The following is a 12019-nucleotide window of genomic DNA, read 5'->3' on the forward strand; positions in this document are numbered from 1 at the left end:
ATTTTAACAGCAGTATAGTCTTATTTACTTTTTTTACTTTTTTGGAGTGGTAAAATATATCATATAAAATTTGCCATTTTTAACCATTTGAAAGTGTAAAATTCAGTGCCATTAATTACACTGACAACGTTGTGCAACGATCACCACTATCTGTTTGCAAAATTTTCATCACCCCAAACAGAAACTCTGTCCCCATTAAGAAACAACTACCCATTCTCCCCTCCCCGCCCCCCGCCTCTGGAAACCTCTCATCTTTCTGTCACTATGAATTTGCCTATTCTAGGTATTTCATGTAAGTGGAGTCATACAATATTTGTCCTTTTGTCTAACTTATTTTCCCCAGTGTAGTATTTTCAAGTTCATTCATGGTATAGCATGTATCAGAACGTCATTCTACGGGACTTCCCCTGGTGGTCCCGTGGTTAAGACTCCGTGCTTCCGCTGCAGGGGGTGTGGGTCCAATCCCTGGTCAGGGAACCAAGATCCTGCCTGCCATGCTGCGCGGCCAAAAAAAAAAAAAAAAAAAAAATCATTCTTTTTAATGGCTGAATAATGTTGCATCGTGTGTATAGACCACATTTGGTTTATCCACTCATCTGTCGACGGACACTTGGTTGACTTGGTTGTTTCCACTTTTGGGCTACTGTGAGCAGCTAGGAACACTGACTCGATGTTTGCCTGAGTCCCTGTTTTCAATCCTTTTGGGACTACACCTAGGAGTAGGATGCTGGGTCATACAGTAATTTTTTTTTTTGGCCGCGCCTCTCGGCATGCGGGACCTTAGCTCCCCGACCAGGGGTGGAACCCAGTCCCCTGCGCTGGAAGCGCGGAGTCCGAACCGCTGGACCACCAAGGAAGTCCCCCTACGGTAATTCTTTTCCACTTCATGAGAAGCAGCAGCAGTACAGTTTTACAATCCACACACGTGGTCATTAGGTAAAGCACAACCACCACAAGAGTTCCTAGTCATCTAAGAAACAATTCACTTTTAGGCAGATTTCCTTCCTTCCTACCCACTCGGGCCCCAGGTGATGATCTAATTTCAGGAACCTGACCCTGGTTTGGGTGCCACTTTGATTTGTTGACACTCCAGTCTCCCAGTTCTCACTGTTTTTCCACACTACCTTTTGCACACAAAGGGAAGCACACTGTAGTAGTAACTCTCCAAATGAAAATTATGATGATACTAAACATCATTCAGATGTTGGAAGTCACACTGATATCCTTAAGGCATTAGCAGATAAATGAAAGATACATAAAAGGAAGGATATTTTTCAGCAGGTAAGACGATACAGGGTTTTGTACAGGATGACTTCTGTTGAACCCACTTCTTAAACCCAAACAAGCATACAAAACATGCTAAACTTGGACGAGATGTATAAGCCTTTACTGTTGTGAGAAAAGGATCATCTCTTTTCACTCCAAGGTTAGCAGCCTGGGATTTCTAAACTGACATCTCATGATTATTACCACCAATGCCAGGAGGTTTTATAAAACCACAAAATACGACAATGTTAATTCACACAAACGATCTGTGCTAACTTGGAGCATCTCTGTGCAAGGGGCAGGATCAGAAGAGGTCATGAGGGGGATCCTTCCACTTTTTACTCCACAACTTCTGCATTTCAGCTTTTCAAAAACACACATTCTTATACCATAATTGTGTAATGACCTAAAATTGTATTTAAAATACAAGCAATAAAAGGCAATGTTAGGAAAAAAGATGAGCTATTAAAAGGAGCTAAATGGGCAGTTCCAACAATGTCACCATCTAACACAATCAGAAAACTCTAATCTCATTTGAACTTTACAATGCTATGAGGTAGGCCAGCCAGGGATTCAGCCCTTTTAGTAAATGAGGAGAAGAAGGTTGAGAAAAAGCTTCTTAGACAACTGCTTGACATTTTTTTTTAATGCTCTTCATGTGAGCCTTCCTTTACATCATCTTCAAAAATGGGCGATTTAGCTGTAAAACTTTAAAACCAACTATATCTGATTACATTCTAGTTCTCCCCCCCAAAATAAAAAGCATTGACTTAGTTAGGTTTATATATTTAGGAAACAGAAAAATAATGGCCAAAATGTAATCAAGTCATATAAAAGGAAATCTTACTTTTATTATTCTCCACCATGCTTGAAGTGTTTAATGACTTCTCGAAGACACTTTGTCCTAAATAGAACCCCCTCCCAATCTTAATTTTTAGGTTTCGAGGCACTAAGTGAGCATTTACTCATAATTCCAATATATCTATTAAGTGAAATCTGAAGTTTAAAGGACTTGGGCAAAACGTGTCATTTATTATGTGCAGACATACTGCCTACAGACATTTATGGCTACAGGTTAGTTACATAGCTATAACTAGTCAATTAAGCAAGCTTGAGCCCCAGGCTATAAATAATAGCTACAAAACTGACTGTAGTGGCCCAGAGTTCACCAGCTATCTAAAAGGCATAATTTTACAATCCAATGCTGTAGGAAATCATTACAGTAATTAAGACAGCATTTTTTCCTAAATGATTAAGAGCCAAAATGCAGGGAAAAAAGCCTAACAACCAAAAGCATGGCACATGAGTTGAGAGACTATTACATCTGTACATATAAATATAACCAAACAGTCCAGAGATACCAAGGAATGTGACTTAAATGGCAATACACAGCAACTTTTAAAATTCACTTAAAATACTTCTGACCTCGTCATTGAATATGTTCTACATTTTGTTCTAAAAAAATCTACTCGACATAATATAAAACACTGAGGATTTAACTTGATGTGCTCATACGTTATAACTTTTTTAGAAATTGCATTTCACACAAGTTTTGAAGTTCAGTAACTTCGAATTCAAATATTTTTGCCAAGTGCTAAAATTACTGAACACGTCCAGTACACCTTCAGGAGAAGGCACTCTCCCATTGATTTGCAACAATCAATGGTTTATTGAGAGGTTCCTATGTGTCCACTGCTGTTATTTTAATAAAGTAATGTGTTTAAATTTAAAACCACACACTGAATACTGACTGAAGAAAGGCGGTTCTACAAAAGCTTAGTGTATAAAACACATTAATTGAAAGCTAATTATTTAACTCATTCAAAATATAATTTACAACTGGTGAAGTTACAACTTCATAAGAACCAAGCTTTCATGTGGAATAACATTAAGTATAAAAAAAATGCATACATTCAATAGATCACTTAATTCACACATTTTAATTGGAAGCTAACTTCAGAAAGTATCCGCAAATTATCCATTTCCATCTGAAACAATGTACATTAAAACAGTAAATAATTCCATCCTATAAGGTACCAACACAAAACATAAAACCAAACTCATCCAAGTTAGCTGAATATCAGGGTTACTGCATAACATTCTGTCAGTAACACTAGTAAGCCAACCAAAAGTAGAAATTGCAGTTCATATTACTTAAGCAGCCCTACTGAAGAATGTCTTCAGAAAATAAAGCAGTTTTTACTTTTAAAGGTCTACATAACAGACGCAAAATTTCTCTCGCAAAATAAAAATGCCTGGTGTTCTCTCTGAAATCAGAGATATTTTTTCAAAATGTTTTAAGTATGTCGAAGTTTGTCTGTCCCCGCCACCCAATATCCATCCAGTTCGGTGCTTCGCCTGACCCACAGGTGATGTTCAGAGGTTTCACCTTGAAGGGGTAATTAGGAGGGTTTTCCAAGGATAAGAAGTTCTACATGTTCAGCAGCACAAATCTCTCACATGTGAACTCAGCTAAAATGGTATGAAATAAAAGTGTATTTATCCGATTTTTTTAAAAGTGATTAATTCCATGAAAACCTTCAAATTGTTTACAATTTTAAATTTCATTGCACTTACGAGAAAGCCATTTATGCCTTGATACGTGTTACAAGTTTTGAAACCATGCTTTAAAAACTTGATAACTTGACCAGCTAAAGCTGTCTGAACTCACAAGAGACACATGGAAGAGACGTCATACCAGACAGGGGCAATAAGTACACAGCGCAGATCTACCACGGGGAAAGCCCATGGATTCAACACAACCAACCAAGGGAAGCGCCAGGCCTCTATCGGAACAACGATGCCACTAAAATGAAAAACGAAACCATCCCAGCCCTAAGCCTGACCCATTTCTCCACTGTTCAGGACAACAGTCTGAAAAGATTCTTAACAGCCATGAGAGAAATCCTCCAGAACGATTAACTGGTTACAAACTATAGTTTAAGAGCATTTCAAACTCAAAATGACTTACTTTCCTTACAAAACAGGGACAAAATTTTACTAAAGAACATCCCACACCTGACCAACATGAAGAACGTGTTACCACAATGGCAGTTATTAAAGCTTCCATTTACTCTATTAACCATAGTTTAGAAAGTACAGTGTTCATAAGCAAAATATTTCATTTCGCTTTTCAATATTGCTGACTATTTCCACAGGCTCCCTTTAAATGCCGTGTAAAGCCACTGAATATTTTCTTGTGGGTAACAAATTCTTCCTCTACCTCTACAAGTTTAGGACGCTTCTGAAATCTCACATCCCACTCCAATAACAATCCTGAGAACTGAGAATTAGATTAACTGTTATACTTAATTTTTAAACTATGGGAGTAATAGAATGGAACAATTAATCTCTCTCAAATGGCTCTGTTGTGATATAAGTCCCTCCTCACTTCACTGTTGATTTAGTAAAATCATCCAGTCTTCCACCTTGACTGAACAGTAACCAAATGGCTATTTTAAATAAAATCAAGTCATCACCAAATCCTTCAAAAGCTGGTATCAAATTGTTTTGAAACTGAAACACACATTATGTATACAGTCTGAGTAAAGCAATTTTGAGGAAAAATATCCCCATGGAAGAGTTTAAATCTATACAATAATTTAAAGCAAAACCTTTTTATCAAAGCCACAAATTATGCCCTGAATAGGTCTGCCCAAAGTCCAACAAAATTTATAGAAGTTTGAGGATCCAGTGCTTGATTTAACTCTATGCTCTACCAGCTTAGTAGAGAGCATGAATAACAGACTAAGACAGCAAAGCAATTTTCTAAACTAAAATGTACCTAAGCATCTAAAAGGTTTTACATCATCCTTAATGACCTATCAAAGATCCCTGACCAGGCGATCATACATCTTTGAATTCACTTTACACATACGTACAAGGGTCCACTCCAAATAAATCCACCACCTCTCTTCGACGTGAGACTACATGGTCAGACGCTCATCAAAACGTTATACTCAGGTTATTCAATTTCAGCTGTTAACTTGATGTCAGCACCCAAACAAGCATTAACCCACGAACAGAAGCAAAAGTTTACAATGACAAGAAGAAAAAACCTAAAAGTTTAAACAGAAAAAAAGAAAAAAAATGTAAAGGGAGCTCACCTGCAGTTGGGTGGAGGGTCTAAAGTGATGTCCGCCAGCTCCTTCTGAATCCTGGAGACAGGAAGCGAGGGGGGGAGAGAGAATCAGGAGTGGGCGGCCGCCCCGCAGGGCAGACAAACCCCCCCGCCACGCGCCGCGGCCCGAGCTGCCGGGGAGCACGACCTGCACCCCGCGAGTAAAGAACCGGCCCCACCCGGGCGGGAGCCCCGGCCTCCGTCCCCTCCACCGCCCTGGGTTCGAATCCTGCCTCACGCACTACGGCAGGGCTATTTCTCACCAATTTCCACTTAGGAAATCGTTTTGAAGCTCCTCACTCGCACCTGGTTTCCGGAATTGTATCACAATATGTTTGGCGGGGGAGGGGGGGGAGCACCCAGCACCTCGGGTTCCCTCCCCCCACAGAGCGACACCCCCACCCGGGCCGCCGGGCACCTCGGGTGCTCCCAGCCCGCAGACCGCCCCGTCCAGGCCGTCCGGCACCTCGGGTGCTCCCCCCCACACGCAGAGCGCTCCCCCCACGCCGTCCGGCACCTCGGGTGCTCCCCCCTCCCCCCAGAGCGCCCCCCCAAGGCCGCCGGTCACCTCGGGTGCTCCCCCTCCCCCCAGAGCGTCCCCGCACCTCGGGTTCCCTCCCCCCACAGAGCGCCACCCCCAGGCCGCCCGCGTCCCCGGGGACGAAGCCAACATGGCCGCTCCCGGCGAGGCCCCGCGGGCGCTGGCTGACCAGCCGCCGCCGTCGGGCTGGGGGTGGCGCGGGCCGCACGGCGGACCCCGGTGGGCAGCCCCGCCCCCGCCGGCGGCCCCGCCCCCCTGCCCGAGCGCTCGCCGGCCGCGGACGAAGCCTCGGGCCAGGCTGGGGATCCCACAGCTCGCCCGCCGCCTCCCGCCGGGACACCCCGGCCCGCGGCCCGCACAGGTGCACCGGCCGCCCGCACCGCCCGCCCTCTCGGCTCACCTGCCCGGCCCTGCTCTAGCCCGGACACCCTCTCACTTCTCTTGGGCCTGCACCCCACACCGGCTCAGAACCCGGGACCCCCACCCAGTTTCCCATCTCCGCAGCGGCCTGCGACTCCACAAAGAGCCCATCCCCCACCCCTAGGCCGACGCCACCCGGCAGTTCACACCGAGCCATGGCCTTTGTCTTCAGCTTACCTAGGCGCTTCGAGCATCAATTCCTACGACAAAGTTTGAGGCCTTTAAGCCTTCTCCACCTTCTAAACGGAGCCTTCTATTTTTATAACCTTTCCTGCTCCTATCATATAAAGCCCTAAAGGGCTACGTTACAACTTAAAAATCTCACTGAGGCAGCACAGTAGTAAAAAACTAACACACACACACACACATACATACATACATACATACATACATACATACAACCGCAATGGATGCTTTTCTCTTCCCAGAGGTTTTCTGAAGGTAGAAAGACAGACTGGCTAGGTGCAATGGGGAATACAGGTTTTAGAAGACACTGTTCTGTCCATTTACAAGTAAAGAGAAATTTACTTCTGATTAGGGCGCTGATTAGGGAAGTTCTTTCAACTTTCCTATTGAAGGATATTTCCTGTCCCCTACGAGTTCTGGTGAACTTTACAAAGGGCTTTGCTCACTATCTCTGATACCTACTTAGCTGTGCCCTGCTCAATTCTATTGCTATCAATTATCAGTTCAGTTCGGAGACCTTGGCATCCCCGCTGTTTGACTCATTATTGCGTGTCAGACTAAAAGTTTGGAACCCTGGCTTCCTGATTCTTCACCTGCATCTACTAGAATGACTGTATATGTTAAGACCTATGTACACGGGCCAAAATAACCTCCCCCTGAGCACAACTTTTATAAAAACACACACTGACTTCACTTCTCCTTGTCAACAACCTCTCCTATAAAATATTCACTGAAAAGGTAGCTGCTTCTTTAATACCTAAAAAGTATAATGCCAGACAGCTTTGTCCACTTCATCTCTACAACCAACACCCGCACCATTTCTAGAGTACTGGTAAAAGATTCGTAAGAGTAACCCACACATATGCTCCAGAGTCATTCTTGTCCAGACCACCCTTGGTGGGGGCTTTTCCCTTACGCGTGGACTCAAAACCAACATGCCGTTTCCAACATGCAGTTAAGTAACCTTCCGTCTGCCAATTCAGGTTTCTCTTTCATTCTATCTCCTGGTGTACGTGCCTTTTCCAATTCTATGGGCAACACCTACCTTCCAAATCAACCCATTTCCCAGAGCAGCATCTGCAGGGTCCCACTACCATCACTTTTCCCCTTATTCTTTCCTGGATACACTGTCCCTCTCCACTTTTTTACCTTTACCATTAACCATAGCCCTGCTCTGCACTAACAGCCACTCTCTCAGCAAGATTCCCACGGAGCTAAAGCTGATGTTAACTTTATAGATAAAACTACCGTGGGTAGCTTCCCACCTTTCATTTGTTTTACACCCACCATCTCTTTCTCAAGCATTTCCAAATGAGTTTTTAACCTCCTTAGCGTGTATGGACGAATTGTGTCTAATGAAAAAAATCCCCTCTGTAATTTGCTGACACAAAGCAGGCTATTTTATATTTGATGCCTGTGCCTTTATCCCCAAATATATTCATGTACACCAGGGATATGCAGCAAAATATGAAAATACTAATGACCTAAAGCACATATTCTACCTTTATTTTAGGTCAGGCCAAAAGCTGCCCCAGCTTGGACGAGGGAGCCCAGAAGCTGGGGCGAGGCGGTGGCGGGGCGGGGGGGGGGGGGTGACTAAGGAAAGCCCCATCCAAAGTGGGCAGGGTAGAAGCCAAAATTCTGGGGGAACACCAGCACAGGGTTAATCAAGGAGAGCCAGTCAGGACTCCTGGGAAGCTGAGACGCAATCAAACTAACCCTCTGAAAATGAGAACAATCTTGCCAAGACATCTTGCCACTTAACTCTACACCTCTACGCTGTTTACAATAAGCTGAAGTCATTCCTTCTTCCTCCTATGGTCAGGTCACCAAAGCACTTTACCAACTTTCCAAATTTCAAGTCAGGGAGAATGACAGGACAAACTTTCAAACTCTGAGAGTTTTGGCTCACTACTCAGTGGAAAGATCTAAAGCCTCATGTTCCATTTTATTTTACATTCTTTAAGACAGATATCTCTCTCTAACCTACCATTTGGATTCCTTACTATCTTTCTGGTTTGCCACTTTAAAGTTTAATGACTGTACACCTGACAGCAGAAGAACTTATGAAAAGGTATGAGAGTTCCCAGGAATCTGCTAGAGATTACTTTAAGGGTCATGGGATCAGAGGATACTGCTATTGAAAAAAAATGAAGGTAAAAAGTAGCTTCTTCCAGAGACGTAAGAGGAAGAGAAGAAAGATAAAGAGCCTCTGCTTGAATTCATCTTGAAAACAAAAACCAAAAAACAACTGTACAGCCAAAGAGAAGAGAAAATAGCACGAAAAAAATCTGAGTTCCCCTGAAATTTGGTAAACTGAAGTTCTGAAAGAGAACAACGAAGAATCCCCAAAATAGCCTAAATAACCATTGTACATCATTTATTGATTCATCCACTTGCCTCAACTCTCTAAATCAGAAACATCTCTTTAAATTCCATCCAAAAACATCTATCTCCACCTATTACATGTTTCACTCTGCTAATGTGAGTTATTCCTTATGCAATTTGTGATGAAAGCTCTATTCAAAACAGATCATATGTGCAACAGGTGAGAAGGAAGTAAGACGGTAACAGAATTCGCTGTGATAGAGGTGTCCAGGCAGGTATTAGTAATTAAGTGGGATGCCAGCCTCGGGGAGGGTCACAGATTAGTGATTATAATAGGACAAATCATCTGAAATCAGATTTGGGGGTCACTAATAATACTAACAAGGATTCTTACAAACTGCAGCAAGATATGGGAAAGGCAAGCCACAACAGCTGCATGTGGACCATGATTAAAAGAGAAAACAGAAGAAGCAACAGAGAAAAACCATTAGGGCTTCCAAGGCCCTCTTTTTCCTTTTTAAAAACACATAACCCGTGGGGAGCGTTTAAGCTACCCTCCTTGGAGGCAGACCAAATGCAGCAAGAGGCAGTCCGTTCGGGAAATAGGAAGCCTGCTGGGGTTGGGGGGTGGGGTACGGTACCTCTTGGCGCTGGTGGAGAGGAGTTTGGAGTTTTTGCTCATGCTGACTTTACTCTCCTTCTTCTTGGGGGTGTTTGTTTCTTTCTCGGTTTGCTGGTTGGAGGACGAAGATGAGGAGGAGCTGGTGCTGGCCCTCGAATCGTCATCCGACATAGCGAACCCCCCACCCCACCCCGAAAACAGCCCCTGCAGGGGGAGGGAAACAAAACAGAAAAACACAAACCATGCAGCCAGTGTACAGAAGGAACTCGGGCGCTGTCAGGAGGGCTTTGGCCCGGGGTGCACCCGGCCGCCCACCACCCTCCACTCGCTTTCCAAAGTCTTCAGGCCCTTCACGGCTTTTGCGAATCGGACGCTGCCTGTTTATCTCTGGCCCCAAGTGGGGGACGCGGTGGGAAAACGGTCGGGGGCGCACCGAGCAGCCCCTCCCTCGCCCCCCGGGGCTCCCCTCGGGGCAGGGAGGGGAGCAGCCGGCCGGGCGGGGGCGCGGGGCGCCCGGCCGGAGCGGGCAGGGAAGGTCCCGGCGGCTGGCCGGCCGGCCTCGGGCTGTTTTTTCGGCGGCTTTCCGGGGGTCGCGGGGGACCGGGGGGCCGGGAGCGGAGTTTGGCGAGGTCGGGAAGAGAGGAGGGCGGAGAGGAAGCCGAAAGGGGGGGGGGGACGGAGACGGGGAGCGGGTGCCTGGGTGGGGGAAGGGAGAGGCCAGCGGGGGGGCCGAGGCGGCGAGGCCCGAGGCCCCCGCCGCGCCCCGACGCCCCTCCGCCGTCCGGCTCGGGGCTGCGCGGCCGGGGCGGGGGTCCCGAGCACACGCCCGATGGGCACCCCCGGTGGGGGGGGGCGGGGGGACTCGGCCTCCTCGGCGGAGGAATAACAATGAGCCCGTCCGCCCCGAAGGGGTTAATCCCCGCGGGCCCCCGCCCCGGGGGAAAACGGGGCTCCCCCGCCTCCCCTCCCCCGCTCCCGGCCCCCTCGGCGGCCAGCGGGGGGGCTCCCGGGGCCGCGCTGACAGTTCGAGCCTCGGCGCCCCCCCGCCCCCGACGCGGGCTGCCCCCGCACCCCACGCGGCCCGGGGGTCCCTGCCCATCCCCCGCGGGCGGGCCCGGCCCCTCTCCGGCCCCCCGGCCCCGTGCCCGGCGGCGAGGGGTGTCCCCGAGGCCCGGCGGCGCGGCCGGGGGGCGGCGGGCGGCGGGGGGGATCCCCGTACCTCTCTTTGTGTCTGGCTGCTCCGTGCCGCCGCGGCGGCTGCTGCTGCGGCTGCGGCTGGGCCTGGCCACTCGTGTCTCTCTCTCGCTGGGAGAGAAGCGGAAGTGCAGCAACAGCAACTATTAAACAGGCAATGGCTTCCCCCAGCCACACACGCTCGCACTCCTCCTCCTCCTCCTCCTCCTCCCGCCCCTCCCCCACCGGCCCGGTCCCACCCACCCGCGCTCCCCGCCCCCTGGACACCTCCGGGGGGTCGCGAGCCGCGCTCGGGGGGCCCCGGGGCAGCCCGGCGCCGTCACCACCCGGGACGCCGAGCCAGGGGGCGAGGGCTGTGAATTTCCTCTCAAGTGGTCTGGGGACCCCCGGCTCCTGGGCTGGAGCGGGGAAGCCGTTCCGAGACGGGGGGGGGGGGGGGGGGGGGGGGGGGGGGGGGGGCGCCGGGAACTGTATGGAATAGGGCAATCACGAGAGGCAGTTCTTCCCAAAAGGGCTTCTGGAAGGGGCGGGGATGGCAAATTGGTTTAAAAAAAAAAAAGGTAATCTGGTGGCCAGGACTTTGGACTAGAGAATGCCCGGGAACTCCTAAAAAAGTGATCAGCTTGAGGGGGCAATTAGAAATCCTGCAACAGGGTTTCCTGTGGGCTGAGCCTGGCTTTTCCCTTTGGCGATCTACCTTCCAGGAGCAGAGGTCGGTTTAGGCACGCCTGTGAGAGAATCCCAAGACAGGAGTTTTCTGCTCAGGCACGTGCAATTTTACGATTGTGGATTCTTCCAGTCACTTTTTATAGAAAGAGGTGGTGTTTTATAAAAGGGATACAAAGGATTTCGTGACAGGTAAAACCAACCGACGTGTGACAGCCACACAAATGCGAGAAATCAATGGGAATAAACCCTATACTACTGAAGGAGACTGGATTTAGAGTTTTTGGTGTCGGAAATTGGATTAAAGTTTGGGGGCCTGCTGTACCTTCTGCAGCGGCGATATAAATGCTATTCAAATAATCATAATATTTCTATAATAGTCCTTCTAATTCTTCTGAATTGTTCCTTATTTAGTATTTTTACGAAGATTGATTTTTTTAAGATGAAGCCATCAAATTACAGTTTAGTTTCTCACTTATCGGTCGTTTCAGTTGAAGGAAATTGAAGAGATAGGTGCGGTGTCACACATACTAGGTCTGGTGCTTTCAGCAACTGTCCAGTCAGATTTCCATGGGCCGCTCTAAATTGTCTCATTCAGATTGCCATCCTTTTCCATGGCAACAGTGTGGCTTCAGTGACCACAGGACAACACAAGCTATAAAGCCCGTGGCATATC

At 47.6% G+C, this 12019-nt stretch overlaps 1 protein-coding gene across 1 annotated transcript in view; it reads right to left on the reverse strand.

The window, feature by feature from the left end:
• Nucleotides 1-10873, reverse strand: part of UBE2E1 (ubiquitin conjugating enzyme E2 E1) — a 76377-nt gene extending 65504 nt beyond the window's left edge. The window contains exons 1-3 of the mRNA XM_036850932.1: nucleotides 10703-10873; nucleotides 9503-9687; nucleotides 5373-5423 (exon numbers count right to left, since the gene is read on the reverse strand). Coding sequence (XP_036706827.1) covers nucleotides 5373-5423; nucleotides 9503-9654 — 203 coding nt within the window. The 5' untranslated portion in view covers nucleotides 9655-9687; nucleotides 10703-10873. The remainder of the gene's footprint in view (nucleotides 1-5372; nucleotides 5424-9502; nucleotides 9688-10702) is intronic.
• Nucleotides 10874-12019: the final 1146 nt, after the last annotated feature.

The sequence above is a fragment of the Balaenoptera musculus genome, chromosome 4 (genome assembly GCF_009873245.2).
Source record: "Balaenoptera musculus isolate JJ_BM4_2016_0621 chromosome 4, mBalMus1.pri.v3, whole genome shotgun sequence".
Classification (NCBI taxonomy): domain Eukaryota; kingdom Metazoa; phylum Chordata; class Mammalia; order Artiodactyla; family Balaenopteridae; genus Balaenoptera; species Balaenoptera musculus.